Source organism: Epinephelus moara, chromosome 20, assembly GCF_006386435.1.
Source record: "Epinephelus moara isolate mb chromosome 20, YSFRI_EMoa_1.0, whole genome shotgun sequence".
In the NCBI taxonomy this organism is placed as follows: Eukaryota; Metazoa; Chordata; class Actinopteri; order Perciformes; family Serranidae; genus Epinephelus; species Epinephelus moara.
The window spans coordinates 22,856,069-22,872,036 of record NC_065525.1 but is presented as its reverse complement, the minus strand read 5'-3'; the positions used below and the strand labels follow the sequence as shown (position 1 = coordinate 22,872,036).

Sequence of the window (15,968 nt, the reverse complement as noted above, 5' to 3'; positions counted from 1 at the left end):
TAGAATTATTTTGAAAAGATTCCTACCATAAAAAATACAAAAAAATTCAGCTTTTTCCTCCCTAGTGTTCCCAAGTGATAATATTTTTTGATGCTACTATTGCCGAGACAACTGGATCACTTGCTGTTCTTTTTCTTTTGCCTGGTAGAGTTTACACAGTTACTTCGGCTGTTCCACTTTCCGCCATTTCCACTAGTGGAGATAGTAACTGCAAAAAACATAAATGAGACTCACTGGTAATTGGGGATGGCTACCAAGAGCTACCGAGGATAATACAAGCGCTATCCTCTTCCTGTTTTGGTGCAATGGTTCATGCCCATTTGTGCCGTAAATTGAGCCTTCATTTTCCTGGGAGATTATACCTGGTGGCAGATGAAATCACATAGTGCAAGTGAGGCATGTAGAGAACCAATCTTAACAACGATGGTGTCATAATTCTATAGCCATTAATTGTCTTCGTAATGAAAGCAGAAAAACTTGTCTCTTGCCCCTATAAACGAGTATGAATTTAAAATGAACAGCCTCTAACAGGCATACTGTTTGCACATACCTCCACCACCTTATTGTTTTTATGTTTCATCTCAAGTCTTTTCTGACAAATTCCTCTTCCTGCAGAACCTAAATTTGTCGGGTCAGCAGTTATTCCCGACAACGATGACAGGGACGATGATAAAGTTTACTTCTTCTTCACTGAGCGAGAGATGGATGCCGAGGGAGTGAACAAGGCTGTGTACACTCGCGTGGGGAGAGTCTGTGCGGTGAGAATGCAAATGCCGTCGATAGATTCCTGGCCATTCTCCAGCCGAAGGCAAAGTACCGCACTCACATTCTATATCTGCCTTCATCCCTCAGAATGACCAAGGAGGGCAGAGAATGCTGGTGAATAGATGGAGCTCCTTCCTGAAAACTCGCCTCATCTGCTCTGTGGCTGGATCCAATGGCATTGATACACACTTCGATGAGCTCGGTGGGGATACAAGGACACGCCATCTTGTTTATTTACTATTAAACTTTGAGGTCTTTATGCTTTATAGTAATGCACACACCTTTATCTATATCACCCAAGAGCTGGAGAGTCAATATGGTATCACCCAGCCAACATTTGTATGAGGGGCCCATGTGGGTGGATAATGGGCTGAAAATTGGAATGTCCACCTGTTCCATATTGGCCCATGCCAATTGCCCACATGGGCCATGCTGGGGCTACCTGGGTTCAAAGTGGGTATGGGTTCAAAATGGGCATCTTAACTGGGGCCCACTTTCATAAACACACCCATGTGGGCAAATGTCATGGGGCCAATATGGAACCCATTTTCCAGCCCATTTACTACCCACAAGGACCCCACATACAACTGTTGTCTGGGTAAAGATGCTTCCTACTTTCTTCAGTAGTGGTAACCGGTATTTTGTAGGCCCAGAATAGTAAAGCAACACATTTCAACACTTGGGATTGTTTCCATAAGATGCTCAGTCAAGTGCAGTGTGGCTAAAGCCCCAGTGAGTGCTTCTCATGCATTAGCATTACATTCGAGTCACAGAGCTAAGCATTCAGTTGATGGAAAACTAAAGAAGTGGTGATCTTTGAAAAACCCAGAAACTCATTTAACACGGCTTACTGCTGTTCTGATGGTATTTTCAAGATCCAAAAAAACTCTTCTATGAATCTGGATGAAAAACATATTCTGTCTACTGCAGGATAAAAAAGATTTTAACCTCTTTCTAAACCTTTGAGAAGTAATCTCAAGACCTTTATTCACAAAGTTCCCAAAAGGCTGTGGTTTAACCAAACTGTCTCAACCATGCTGTGTGAAGCTGTACTTAGCCCAGCATTGCTTTGAGCTAAATGCTATTGTCAGCATGCTAACATGCTCACAGTGATAGTGCTAACATGCTGGTGCTTAGCAGGTATAGAGTGGTGGATGATGGCAACCAGGAAGTAAACAAAGCCCTGGTTCCCTCAACAAAACTCAATGGATTTTTCCATTGGTTTTGGATAACTGCTGGAAATAAGCTCTGTGGCAAACAAAGGTTTATGATACTGACATGTTTTGTTCAGCAAGATAATCTTCACCACGATCACATGACTTCAACATTGCCTCCACATTGAGGCTGTAATGCCATGTTTGGCATGATGACGTTCTGTAGTCTAAGTTAGCCACTTGTTAGCAAACCGCCCTTTTTAAGACACATAAAAGCTTCACAAGTCATACGAATCTCTTAAACTTGTGTTGACCACAGACCTTATCTCAGGCGTGTAACTAAAAACTCATTCAAAAAACCCAGTGACTTCAAGATGAGTGAATTAGGAGCGCTAAAATGCTAACTCATTTTCATGTTATTGGACTGACTCCTGCAGCACCCTTTAAAGTTTGCCATGTTCGACATGTCAAAGTTGATGAGACATGTCACTAAAACACAAAAATATCAACCCAGTATGGTTAACAAACAACTTTTAATTTCTAAACTTGTGTTTCAGAGGATGTGTTTGTGCTCAAGAACAAGGATGGAAAAAACCCAGAGATCTTTGGCCTCTTTAGCACAACAAGGTGAGTGGAGTGTGACATCATCATTTCATTATACACTCCCATTTTTATCATCCATGAAATCACTAATAAAACCTTCTCTTCTAGCGCTGTGTTCAAGGGCTATGCGGTGTGTGTCTATCACATGGATGATATCAGAGCAGCCTTTAACGGTCCATTTGCCTACCGAGAGAGACCTGAGCATCACTGGACTCCCTATGAGGACAGAGTCCCCTACCCTCGACCTGGATCTGTAAGTCCTAAAGTCTGAATAAAGTTATGTTTAAAGGTTTTCATTCCCGATGCACCGACATTATGCATTCACAGCACTCTCCATTAGTTTGTGTCCATGACAGCCGTCCTTTGGGAGGGACAGTGTTGAGAGCATGTAGGACAGCTGTGGTGAATGTCAGCACTGTTGTAGCTACCTCAGCAGGTCATGCAGGGACAGTCTGCGCCAGACAAAAGCATGTCAGCTTTTTTTTCCCTACACTGCATTAAGGGCCAATGCATTTAATGGCTCTCCTCTGTCTCTGTACACACTCCCTCCTTTACTCCCTCTCTTTCTGTCGCACAATCTCTTTGACAGTGTGCCAGTAAAGTGAACGGCGGTGGCTTCTCCAGCTCGAAGGAGTTTCCTGACGAGGTTCTGCGGTTTGTGCGTTCCCATCCGGTGATGTATCGTCCGGTCCTCCCTCAGCACCGTAGACCTGTCCTGCTGCAGACGGAGCCAGGCAGGAGAAAGCTGACCCAGATTGCTGTGGACAGAGTTCAAGCCCAGGATGGACACTACCATGTCCTCTACATCGGCACTGGTACACACACTGTGAAGAATAAAGAATGCTGTATGCGTGTTACTGTTGGCACAATGAAACAGGATATAGTCCTATGAAACTGACATTGTGATGGTATAAAGTCAGATATTACAAAATATATTAATACAGTTATAATAAATGTTTGTTGCATATCTTGAGACAGTTTTAAACCTGAAATTATGAAGACAAAAATTATGCCATTGCTTGTAAAACTCGTGTCAGCAACATTAATGTCTCCTTTTATTAGACGACTCAGTGGTGTTGAAAGTTATCACCATCTACAACAAAGACACAGACACTATGGAGGAGGTGCTGCTGGAAGAACTGCAAGTATTCAAGGTACTCTATTTTTAGCTTCACAATGTGAGAGCGAAGTAGACTTTGTAACCAAGCAAATCCTGCGTTTCACCGCATGCATATCACAGTCCATTATTGCTGCAGTTAAAAGGGAGCAGTTTGACACCACTGATTGCTGATTTGCCTCCCTTCCATCATCAGAGGGGCTCGCGTATGATTGAGCAGCCGGCCTGCTGGGAGAGATCTTCAGAATGATCTGAATATATCAGTTCTACTCAGATCGGTTATGTTTTAAAACTAGTCTGCGAGCAAGGGCTGCTGCCATTTTAATTAAGGCCTGATTTAGAGGGGATAGAAGCATGACGGGAGGCCTCTAGTGACAAGGAACTTAAAGTCAGCTCTTGTTACTTTATTCTTAGAGCATGATGAAGAGCACTGATCAGCTTTCTTTTTGAATAACAGTCAAATATTTCCTGTTTGCAGGTGCCAGCACCGATAAAAGAGATCATAATATCACCTAAAAGGGTAAGAGGAACATCTGAATCCATATACTGATGCTCATTCATGTAATTCTGGTGTTTAGCCACAAGATGTTAACATTGCAACACTTTTCATTACTTTGTAATAACATAATTTATATATACTGTTGCCTACATGTGGCAATAGGTGAAGAAATGAATTCCAATTAAACTGTCTTTTATAATAATGATCCATACTGTCGGCTCCACAGCAACAGCTGTACGTGGGGTCAGAGGTGGGCGTGGCCCAGGTCAGACTGCATCAGTGTGACCTCTATGGGTCAGAATGTGCTGATTGCTGCCTGGCCAGAGACCCCTACTGCGCCTGGGATGGATTAACCTGCTCCAGATACTACCCTGCTGGAGTCTACACCAAAAGGTAACAACACACACACCTTTCTCCCCTGCAGAGGTGTCGGTGTGATACCAGCTGTTCACACCTTTACCAGTGGTTCTGTTCCATCATAGCATCTTGCCCTGAATGTCACAATGCTCTGAGGCTGCTTTGCCAAGTCATTATCACACAGTCTGACAGCCAGGTGCTGTGTAATGCCCATCAGTATGCACTTGATCATCGCCCCTCTTTTTATCTCTCCTCTCTATTTCTCCCTCTTTGATTCCGTCTCTTTCCTTTCACCCATCTTCATCATGTTCAAAATGACTCTCTCTCTGTACTTCCCTCGCTCCCATATCAGCAGACGATTCAGGCGGCAGGATGTTCGCCATGGCAACGCCGTCCAGCTGTGCAATGGGCTGCAAATTGATGGTTAGTGTATAAAATGACTGTGTGATGTGTGTGTGTGTGTGTGCATGGGCCTGCCTGTGTGTATTTACTGGTATCAAAAAATAAATAAATTGTCAAACAAATACTGTATACAAGCCGGGAAGTGGTGCAGTTCTTCAAAAGCACTCGACTGAATGTGACAAAATACGAACTCTTCACGTGTCATTGCAGTCGGAGGTAAGAGGTTAGTGCTTCCAGTGAGGCGACAGATTGGGGGAAGAACAATCCACTCTGCATTTGTCAGTTGATGAAAGGTCACGTCAGTTCACTGCAGTCTCTCTTGCCTCGCTATCTTTTTATGATGCCTGTGTGTTTGTGCACAGATGAACAATGGCACAGAGCGGAGGAGAGATTGGTGTACGGTGTGGAGAGCAATAGCACTTTACTCGAGTGTGTCCCTCGGTCACTGCAAGCCAAAGTCCTCTGGTTCTTACAGAGAGGCGGAGAGAAACACGAGGTGAGTCTGATGGATCCAAACGTGAAAAAAATGAGAATGGAGACAAACATATATTACACTACAAACACAGATATGAAAAGCAGGCTACATACAGTACACTAAAAAAGTAGCACAGTGGAGGTGATGCATAAGGGTTAGGTATCTTAAATCATATTTTCCCACTTACTCCTATAGTGTGTACCACTTCCAAGAACAAAATGTAAATCTGTCTGGCTGTGCTGACTGAAATTGCTACTTCAGTGCAAGTAGGGTGACTCAATTACATTTAGTGGAGTTTGTGGACTGTCCTGAGTAAGTGGGACATTGTGTTTGAAAAGAGATGCTGTTGTTGGGTATTTATATTCACTTTATCAATAAGTAGAGCACCACAAAGCAGATTTCATTCCTCTTCATTGACTTAAGTCACAACATTTCGCTTTATAGTGTTACATTATTCATATATCTTACATTATATTTAAACATGCAGTGTATACTTCTGCAAACAAAAACCTGGGATGGTTATATAGCTCACCAAGAGCATTGATTTTGTTTCAACACTGAGGTGGGGGGGTGTGAGGACATTTAACGAAAAATTTGGGGCATCAAACACTTAACTTCCTGCATTCTGATGATTTTTTATGCACCAATTTGTGCCTTTTCTGTATCAATTTATGGTGTAAATCTCTTTAAAGTAATGCTTCACCGACATAATGACCATTTGTATGTCAATTACTCGTTGCCTGTTACCTTGAATTCATGAGGAAAACTTTGGGATTCTCATGTGCCGCCATGGAAATCACCAAACATACTGATTTCTTGATTGATTGGGGATGCATTTAGCAACAGAAAAATTAGATAGATAAGATAATATAGATATCTGTATTGTCCGCCTCAGTGGAAATTTTGTCTTTGGCTTCTCTCAGAAATCAAAGGTGCATAAAGACACATAACACACCATTAAAAACATACAATTTAACAATGTATATGATACAATAGTGCAAGTAGGCAGGTAGGGACAATACGTTATATAAACAGTAAAAGAGAGCACATCTTGTAAAAATAGTAGTGTTCCCTGATACAGTCATTCTTATATATGTTCTGACTCGTTCTTTGAACCCCAAATCGACACCCAGACGAGAGCAGCTCAAACTCTGAGTGTAATGGATGCGAGGATGTTTGGCCTTCCTGCATACCGCACTGTCAAATATAGTGCCACATCCGTTTAACACCTATCTACAAATACACACACAATTTATGCAATATAATCCAAGTCTTATTTGTCCAGCTGGATGCTCTGAACTTCCCAAACACATGCATTTTTTTGCTAAAAACTCATTATTTAAAACTGAGCTGAAAATAAAACATATCTATCCTCAGTACTAAGGTTTTTAAGGGAAAATGTGTGCATGTGTTTGGGAAGTACTGAGCATACGACTGGATAAATGAGACTTGGATTAAACTGCATGAGTTGTGTGAGAGTTTGTACACAAATCCTTTGATATAGTTTTGCTGTTGTTAAACTGGTCCCAAACAGATCAATAAATCAATATGTTTGCAGTTTTCTATGGAGGCATGCAAGAAAAATATTGAAAGGGGCATGTCTTCTGCATCCTGGCTGAAATCTACACCTATGTACCTTACAGAACCTTAAGTACATTAGTCAGTGTATTGAGTGCACTATTTAAGTCTTACCATTCCTTAATTTATCTTTTAGCTCTGTAGGTTTGTTTAATTAAAATGTGTCTAGGGAGAAGAACAAATGCAGCAGCAGCAGCAGTACTGCTGTAAATGTCTGAATTTCTCGGCTCAGGTAATGGCTGAATTAATGACTAGATTTTTTCCCCCCGTTATTGTCTCCATAAAGGTTCGAGGTGATGAGCGGGTTGTCATGACCTCCCACGGGCTGCTGTTTTTACGAGTGAGAAGTTCAGATGCTGGTGTGTACGTGTGCCAGACTGTGGAGCACGGATACGTGCACACGTTATTACGTACCACTCTACACGTGCTCAGAGGGGAGAGGGTGGAGTCAACGATCCACAGGGCTAATGATGGGAACGGAGAGAAAGCTGCGCCTCCATGCCACTCTTCCATTGGCCCCCCACCAGGCCCGAGCATCACTCCCAGAGCTCTGTTACCATCCTCAGTCCCAGGCCCCCACTCCAGGCTGTGGTACAAGGAGTTTCTCCAGCTGATTGGCTACGGGGATGCCCAGAGAGTAGAGGAGTACTGCGAGAGAGTGTGGTGCTCTGATAAAAAACGCAAAAAGACCAAAAGGAGGTATGTTCCTTCAGGTGGCGAGAAGCGAGGGAAAGGGAGAGGAGAGGAGAACTCCCACCGAGCGCCCAGGCACACCTTGGACACCTGAGGAGAACAGAGACTGACTGCACATACACACACACGCACACACACACACACAAACACACAGTCTAAAGGTCAGACTCACTCAGTGTTTGCACCATGTAAAAGGTTTCCACTTTGCTTTCGACAAGAGCAGTACCAGAAAAAACAACAGTAGCAGGCTGTCTAGCTGCTGTAGCTACATTTATCACCCAGTAGTTTGACTCTGATTTTAAAAAGCAACATTTTTGCCTTTTTTGTGTGTGTGTGTGGTGTAAACTGATTATGCGGTGCAGACCCTGGGTTAATACTACAAACGGCAGTGTCAGAGCAGAGCGAGGCCCTTGGAGGAGATGGACGACTGATTTGGCGGCGTTGCCTCTGATCTGGAGAGACAGAACATAATATTTCAGCTCCTGCGGACTGACCCAGCCCAACCCAGCTGTCAATCCAAACGCACACAGAGACTGCTACACTAAACCTCTGCCCCGCCTCTCATTCAGTAAATCACTACGACAAACTGTAACTGTATCTATTATGAGAGAAAACTATGTAAAAGGTAATGGCCTTCTAATCTTTTTTTGTACTATGATAACTTATTTCCTTTCTACTTTGAGTTCTGTAGTTGTTTTTAGATGTCATAAACTGGAACATATGTAGTGTTGTTGTTTTTGTACAGTGAAAAAAATGCCTTGAGCTTTATGATACAGCTAATTTGATTATACTGTGGTCATGGCTGTGGTGTGTGTGTGGTTATAACGGCCACAATGCATACAGTAAGATGTTGCAATGCCACTATTATGAATATTTGAGGCATGTTTCAGTTATAATTATGCCTTCAATGGAAATAATTCCTATTTAAGCACTTGTGGAAACTGTTACAGTCGATAAAAGTGGTCCTATTGTTGGATGTTATTGTTATTCTAAGTGTCTACATTTACATGTACATTTGTGATCAAATGTACCAACAGTATTGTGTGTATTGTATATTGTATTTATCGCATTCAGGGTGGTCTTTGTGTGCACATCTGGTAACTAACTGTGTATTCAAAAAGTCATCCTTCTCTGCTGGCTGCTCCCTCCTCTTTCCCTCCATCACCCCTTCATCTCCCCCCATGTGTTCATCTGTAACGATGCTGCAGATGGGATTCATAATTACCACCATGAAACAACAATGTAGAACACTACATTTCCTTCAGAAGCAAAAACAAAAAAAGACAAATAAATGTTAGGGTGACCATCCAAGCATGCCATTAGCAAAACTGATGAATCAGCCTCATGAATATTCACTTCATCCTGAGATGACATCGAACAATCTGATGTACCAGGGAAATGCATTGTAGTGGGCTGTGCTAACAACAGAGTCTGGAGGATCACCTCTTTTTCCATGTCGTGCCTTATTTATCTCTTAATTTTGTCACTTTAGAGTTTTGACCTTGCTGTATTACCCCCGTATTCATGACGGGGTAAAAACAAACGCTTGGTCTATGTCAAGGCCTTATATTGTCACTCATCATTCTCCTTGAATATTCCTCAACTAAGAGTTTGACGTAGATTGAAAATGATGTGTCTGCTATACCCCTTATAAATACCTGCCATTAAAAAAAGATGGACCATCCTTCCCTTGGTGTCACCTCTGTGGTTTAGCCATCAATAATGACGAAGTATACTGAGTCCATATCCGCACACACACACTCACACACATTAAGAGACTGCAGCCAATGAAGCATAAAGACAGTGGTAGAGAGAGAGAGATGTGTGCAGTAGTCACTTAAAGGAGCAGTGTGTAAGATTTAGCAAGATTTAGGGTGCTTTCAGACCTAGAGTTCACTTGCTTTGGTCCGAATCAGGGACTAATTTTGTTACAGAGTTGCATTCATGCTCTCACGGCAGCATTTACAAGCGGACCAGATCAAATGCCTTGCACGAGATAGCTGCTCTTGATTGGTCAGAATTTCCATGTGGGAAAAATCCAGGAAGTAAACAAAACATTGAGAAGAGTACACTTGCAAGATAAATGTGACACTTTCTAATGTCACAATGGAGGGACAACTATGTGGGTTTATTTTAGCGCTGGTCATCATAGGGACAACTATGTGGGTTTATTTTAGCGCTGGTCATCATGTACTATATTGCTTGCATTGTTCACTAGAGGCAAAGCATACAGTTTGAAAACGAGGCGCGGCTCCAACTAGAAAACAATGTTTTGATGCACTGGATGTGCTGAATGTGCATATTAAGGCAGTACAGGAGGAGGTGCACATTAATCCTCTGGGACTGTAATATGCTCATGTTTAACCCAAACAATGGGTCATGTGACTGCAGTTGGTTCGGATCGAGGTCAGAACACGTTCTCACTACAAATGAACCGCACCAGAGTTCATTTGTAACCAGACTGAGACCACCTCTTCAAGAAGGTCTCGGTGCGGTTGTTTTGGTGCAAACCCAAGTGGGATTGTTGTGCTCACACCTGTTTAAACGAACCACACTCAGAGGGCAAATGAACTTGAGTGCGATTGAACCAAACCAAACAGGGCAAGTGTGAAAGCACCCTTAGTGGCATCTGATGACGAGGATTGCAAATTGCAAGCATCTGAAATTTTTACCAGATTATAATTCCTTCAGTGTTCATTGTTCAAGAGATTTTTATCAGGAGCCGAATTATCTGCAGATGTCTCTTCCCCTCACAAAACAACTGGACCCAGTGATTAAAACATCACATTGCAAATCAGGCAGCACAGTGCTGCAGTAGCATTGTTGCCTCACAGCAAGAGGGTTTCTGGAGCCCTTCAGTGCGGAGTTTGCATGTTCTCCACGTGTCAGCGTGGGTTTTCTCCATCTGCTCCGGCTTCCTCCCACAGTCCAAAGACATGCAGGTTAACTGGTGACTCCAAATTGCCCGTGGGCGTCAATGGTTGTCTGTCTCTATGTGTCCTGTGATAGTCTGGTGACCTGTCCAGGGTGTACCCCGCCTCTCGCCCAATGTCAGCTGGGATAGGATCCAGCACACCCATGACCTCTAACAGGATAAGGGGTTATGGAAAATGAATAAATGAATGAATTGCAAATCAGTGTTTCTCTGATGCTATTTGGCATGTTGGAGATAGCTGTTAGCTTAGCACCTGCTAATGTGTGCTTACCTTTTTCCTCTGATAAATAGGATCCAGACTCCTGGAAGTTTTATATCTGCAGATTTCTTTTCCTCTCCAAAACCAACACTCTTGTTGCGCAGAGGCTGCTAACTACAGTGGCTGACACAAAAACACAAATGGCCCTATCTAGAGCCAGCATTTGGTTTGTCCATCCAGAGCTACTATAGAAACATAGCAGTGCAACATGGCGATCTGTGTAGACGAGGACCTGCTTCCTGTGTAGATATAAACGGCTCATTCTAAGGTGTCTTATATTCTATTTCTGCAAGTATATCCCCCATAATAGCAGACACTGGATATTTAAATTAAAATATACATTTCATCTTTATGCAATGCTATATTTTATGTGATCGCTCAAGTAGCTCAAGCGTCACGTTTTCTAATTAATGTTAAATGTCCCATAAGATGGTGAAATAGATTACACAACGTGTTACGTGTTCCATGACGATAAGGACCGGTTTATGATTTTTTTTTTCTCATGGTGAGCTGCGCACTAGGACACCGCACTCATTCAAATTCTGTCTGGGTCTACAGTACCTGAGTCGGTGGGGTGCTGAAGGCATTTGAGAATGGAATTCATGCTGCTGATTTATTCCACATGGCTACCATAGCAACAGGCTCTGAACCAGTTCAGCTCCCCTCCTCATCAAAGCTCTCTGCTCTCCCTCTGTCAAGTTTTAACACTGTTACCCTGGCCCCTGGGCACCCTCTAGCCAATGCTCCCTTCCCTGTAGCCACTTATAGATCACACTCTAATGTATGAGACCGGTCCCCTTAGTTAAACTTAAAAGTGCCGTCTTTTCTTCCGGGACTGAGGCTGGCATTTGCCTGCTGGATGGAGCTTCTGATCCCATAGATAGATGCCAGTTGGGACCAGATGTAGAAAATAGATCTTGAATCTGGAGCTGTGTGTAGCTTCTTCTAGACATCGTGCATTTCAAGGATGAAGAAGCCAATTTCACGTAATGAAATGCTGCGGCATAAATCCATTTATTGATCTACAGGGGGATCAAAAGGTCAAAGGCCGGGCGCTACAATAATCAGACTGCTGTACATGTTTCTGTCACTGTGTGAAGATGACAGTGCTTATCCTGTTCTTCTGTTGGCACCCGTTTTTCCTGTCGTCTTTGTTGTCCCCACGCAGTGCTGTTTCTATCAGGAGCCAATGCACCAGAACGCTTTATTACAAGTGAAAATGTCAGAGGGAAGAAGAGGTTATGAGGCAGCGGGAAATGAAAATTGGAGGACAAACAGTAAATGAGGCCTCTACAGCCAGTAAGACTCGACACAGTCAATGTGTACAGTATATTGTATATATGTGGAATGTTTTTTTGGCGTCTGTGTAGGAATGAAAGCCCAGCAGATATGAACAGATAGATGTCTCTCTCCTCCCGGTCTCTCCTTCCTTTGATTCGGTGTTATCAGTAATATGCAAGGCAAACCTCACACCACCATGGAAAAAATGTCTCTCACTTTCATACCGTTCACGTCATGAAATCTCTTTCATCCTGACCTGTAAGCTACAGATTAAAGCCTCTGAGAACTAAACAGTTGTTCACATCCTGGATCTAGTTCCTCAGCCTTCATTTAGGTTCTTATTACAGCGCTCCATCGCACTGCAGCACATTTGATATTTCCAAAAGATATACCTGGTTGGAATGCTCCGATCTACGGCCATTTTGTTATCATTTTTTTAGTATTTGTTTACGTGTCCAGACTCCAGACGGAGCAGGCCTTTGTTTTATCTCTAGATGTTCTCGGCACATTGGTGCACAAAGTGAAGGTTAAACATCAAATACAATACTCTCCGCATCGATAAGGGATCAGATAAGCGAAGGAGGACTACTATCAGTAGACGCACAGGCACTAACTTGCCCTGCGTATCAGGTTAGGACAGAAGATACTCCAGTTTTGAAGTAAGGTGTATATTTGTCACCAGCAGATGCGATGGCAGCACACGGAATACATAAACTGAATCTGAAATAACATAGACATGAGCACGCTGTACACACAAGCAGCGTGTCAACATGTACTGTGTGTTATCTCGCTGACACAGCTGTCTCAGGGAACAGTATTCCCCCTCAGCAGTTAGTACATTAAATAACCAGCACCAGGAGAGGTTGGACTGACCCTGCTGAATTTATTTTTTGCATTTAGAAATCTGTCTGTGTCCATGTGCTTTGTTTTTCTCCTCCAAATACTGCGTCCAAAAGCATGTGCAACATACAGGCTAATAAAAAATTGAATCCATTCATTCAAAGTGATTCACTGGGCCGAGGTGTGCCTCTCCATGAAGCCCAGGAGGAGTTCCTATGTATAAAAGATGCCTACCACCCATAAACCTGCGATGTTTCCCACAGCTCGCATACCCCAGAGAGGAGAGCCGAGGGAGTGAGAAAGATGGGAGGCGTGGATCATCTGGCTTTTTCCTACTGCTGATAGCCAAGGGAAAGCAGAGAAGGGAGAGTGAATCAGCGAGAGAGAAAGTGTGAAGTGAGCGGAGCGGTGAAAAGGAAAAAAGGAGAGGAAAAGAAAAGAGAAAACAGAGGAGACGTGCACTTGGGGAGGTGTGTGATGCGAAGCTCTGTGCTCTCCACACCTTGGGGCTTTCCCTCTCATGAGACCAACAAGTCTTTGAATTATACTGCTGCCTGATCTGGCAACCTGAACTTTAAGTCTGCCAAGAGAAGTGGGACGTGTACCTGATGCAAGTGAGAAACACAGATGCCCTAAAACTAAAGTGAACATGTCTGACAGGTATAAATTAGTAATGCTGGTTAGCGCTGCTGAAAAATAACAATTCTTTCTCATGCGTTTTTTATTTTTGGAACGCAACTCCAGCAGAATGTCTGAATATGTAAACCCATCTGTGCAACTTTGTTTGGGCGCGTGTCTGCACGCACCGGAGTACATTATGTTCAGTGAAAGCGAGGCACATGCCGCGGATGTGTGTGCATGTGTGTGACGCAGTGAGTGCTGTGTCATTAATCTGGGTGTAATCACTACATCTGTGTCCCTGTGGGGCTGCTCTCTCCTCTAATCCATCTCTTTATCCCTGCATCTCTCTCATTACATCACTCTGACCTCTGCACTGTGGCAGCCCCAACAGCTGGCCAAGGCTGTTAAACAACAAACAACACGCGCAGTCAATCAACACACCATATTGACTCTGAGGAAGTCAGAAATGAAAGCTATACCACCACACACATACAGTAAGACACTGAGGTTTCAACTCGAGGATCAGTTACAAAAGCTGTACTATAAATACAGAGATATTAAATGTGAATGCTGGAAGCGTACACTCAGGCATGCATTGTAGTAGCTGGGAATTTCTTTATAGTTAATGCTAGGGATCCCAATAGATTTGTATAGCTGAAGAAATGCATGTACTGAATATTCAAGGCCTTGTATGTGATTAAGTAAGCATACAGTACATTGCAGGCAACCTTGCAGTGGAGCGAGTTGGGTGTTGACTGAGCTGCTCTGCTTGTCTAATCAATATGACTACCCTGATCTCTCATCTCTGTCTTTGCCTGTCTGTATTTTTCAAAGTCAATAAACATAACTAACCATGAGAGAGCCAAAGAGAATATCAAAAAATGTTTGGATGTGTTTATAAAGTGTGTCTGCCTATCCTCGAAAAGGTCACGCTTTATAAAGTTAACCTCAGAAAATCAAAATCGATTTGAAATAAGAATCGCCCGAGTCTGCCGCACGACAAAAACTCATCGCTTTCCCTGAATCACTCTTTCTAAATGACGAATAGCTTAGTCAGAGGAAAACAACTGTGATATTTTGATGAAGACGAAACATGTAGCTGTCCCTCACTGTCACAAGGAGATAAGAGACGAGGTAAACAAAGCTAAGGACGATGTTTTACTCATAGCTGCATTTAGAGATGCTGCTTTAGGCTGGAAGGTACCAACAGAAAAAGTACGGATTTATATGAGTGATCTAATTAAAAGTATTAAGCAGATTGCCCCCCCCCCCCCCCCCCGCCCCGTATGACATTTTCAGAAACATTTATCAAAGCTTCTTGCAGTACACGTACACTTTGTAAGTGATTAATGAGATTAGTCTCAAATGTAATACATCACTGATTAACTCTCAGCTCTACCTTACTTCTGCCACCTACTTGGACTCATACAGTAGAAAAGATTGGCAATCTAATTTTGCAAATTTGCTTCAACAGTCGCTTTATCAAATATCCATATTTGCATATAATATTCTTGCAAATTGGTAACACTGGTATGTATTAAAGTGTGTTGGAGATTCGCTTGAATTAATTTCTCACACTGTCCCTCAACCAAAGCAGCTGTATTTGCAGCGCCAGTCTGAGCTGACAGCGTTTCAAGATAACAAGAAACAAGTCAGCTATGAAACTAATTCCCCCCAATAGAATATGACTATTACAAAGGTACCATATTGCGTGTCTTTATCTGTGGCCTATTACAGAATCATTTGACACTGACAATAAACAGACTTTCAGTGCGGCTGCATGCTTTTTCATATCTGGATTGAATTATGAATTATGGCTCAGTGTCTGTACAGGAGGATATGATTTCTGTGTTCTCTCAGTATTATTATACTACTAGCCCATACCCAATGAGTGCACAGTTGCCCACGCACAGTTTCACATGGTGTGTGTTTGGGATACAGGTCATAGTAAATTGCAGATTAAATAGTCAACTGAACCCATTAAGAAGAGCAATGTATTCAGACAGAGTTTGAAAAATGTGGGACAGACAGAATGACACACTGACAGTTTCCACCCAGTTGCCAATTAGAGTTAAATTCCTCCAGTCACCTTGAGGCGTCCTGTTCTACATATCTACCAAGTTTAGTAAAAATTGATATGGCAGTTAGGCCTAGATAAGAAATTAGCTCTCTAGTGCCCCCATTTTGTTTGATGGGGTCAATAATGGAGGGGTCCCCTCAGATTATGTGTGGTTATATGCCTACAGCGTTGCGTGGTGATCGGTGAAACCCTTGAGATGTTATACACCTTTATGTGATGAGCCACGCCCTCCACAATATTCATTGCCTTATAGAAGCTCAGTTTTAGTAAGTTTTCCAACTTTTGCCAAGAGGGAACTTTAGATATTGG

The 15,968-nt window shown here is 42.7% G+C and overlaps 1 protein-coding gene across 2 annotated transcripts in view; it reads left to right on the top strand.

Annotated features, from left to right (window-relative positions):
* sema3e (sema domain, immunoglobulin domain (Ig), short basic domain, secreted, (semaphorin) 3E) overlaps positions 1-9,317 on the top strand; it is a 28,562-nt gene extending 19,245 nt beyond the window's left edge. The window contains exons 7-17 of one of the 2 annotated variants that reach the window (XM_050074009.1): positions 616-758; positions 853-967; positions 2,477-2,546; positions 2,631-2,775; positions 3,112-3,337; positions 3,585-3,676; positions 4,118-4,159; positions 4,365-4,531; positions 4,851-4,918; positions 5,260-5,393; positions 7,237-9,317. In XM_050074009.1, the coding sequence (XP_049929966.1) occupies positions 616-758; positions 853-967; positions 2,477-2,546; positions 2,631-2,775; positions 3,112-3,337; positions 3,585-3,676; positions 4,118-4,159; positions 4,365-4,531; positions 4,851-4,918; positions 5,260-5,393; positions 7,237-7,737 (1,703 nt within the window). In that variant the 3' untranslated portion in view covers positions 7,738-9,317. Of the gene's footprint in view, positions 1-615; positions 759-852; positions 968-2,476; positions 2,547-2,630; positions 2,776-3,111; positions 3,338-3,584; positions 3,677-4,117; positions 4,160-4,364; positions 4,532-4,847; positions 4,919-5,259; positions 5,394-7,236 lie in introns of both variants that reach the window. The other variant, XM_050074008.1, reaches the window with a different exon arrangement.
* The last annotated feature ends 6,651 nt before the right edge of the window (positions 9,318-15,968 follow it).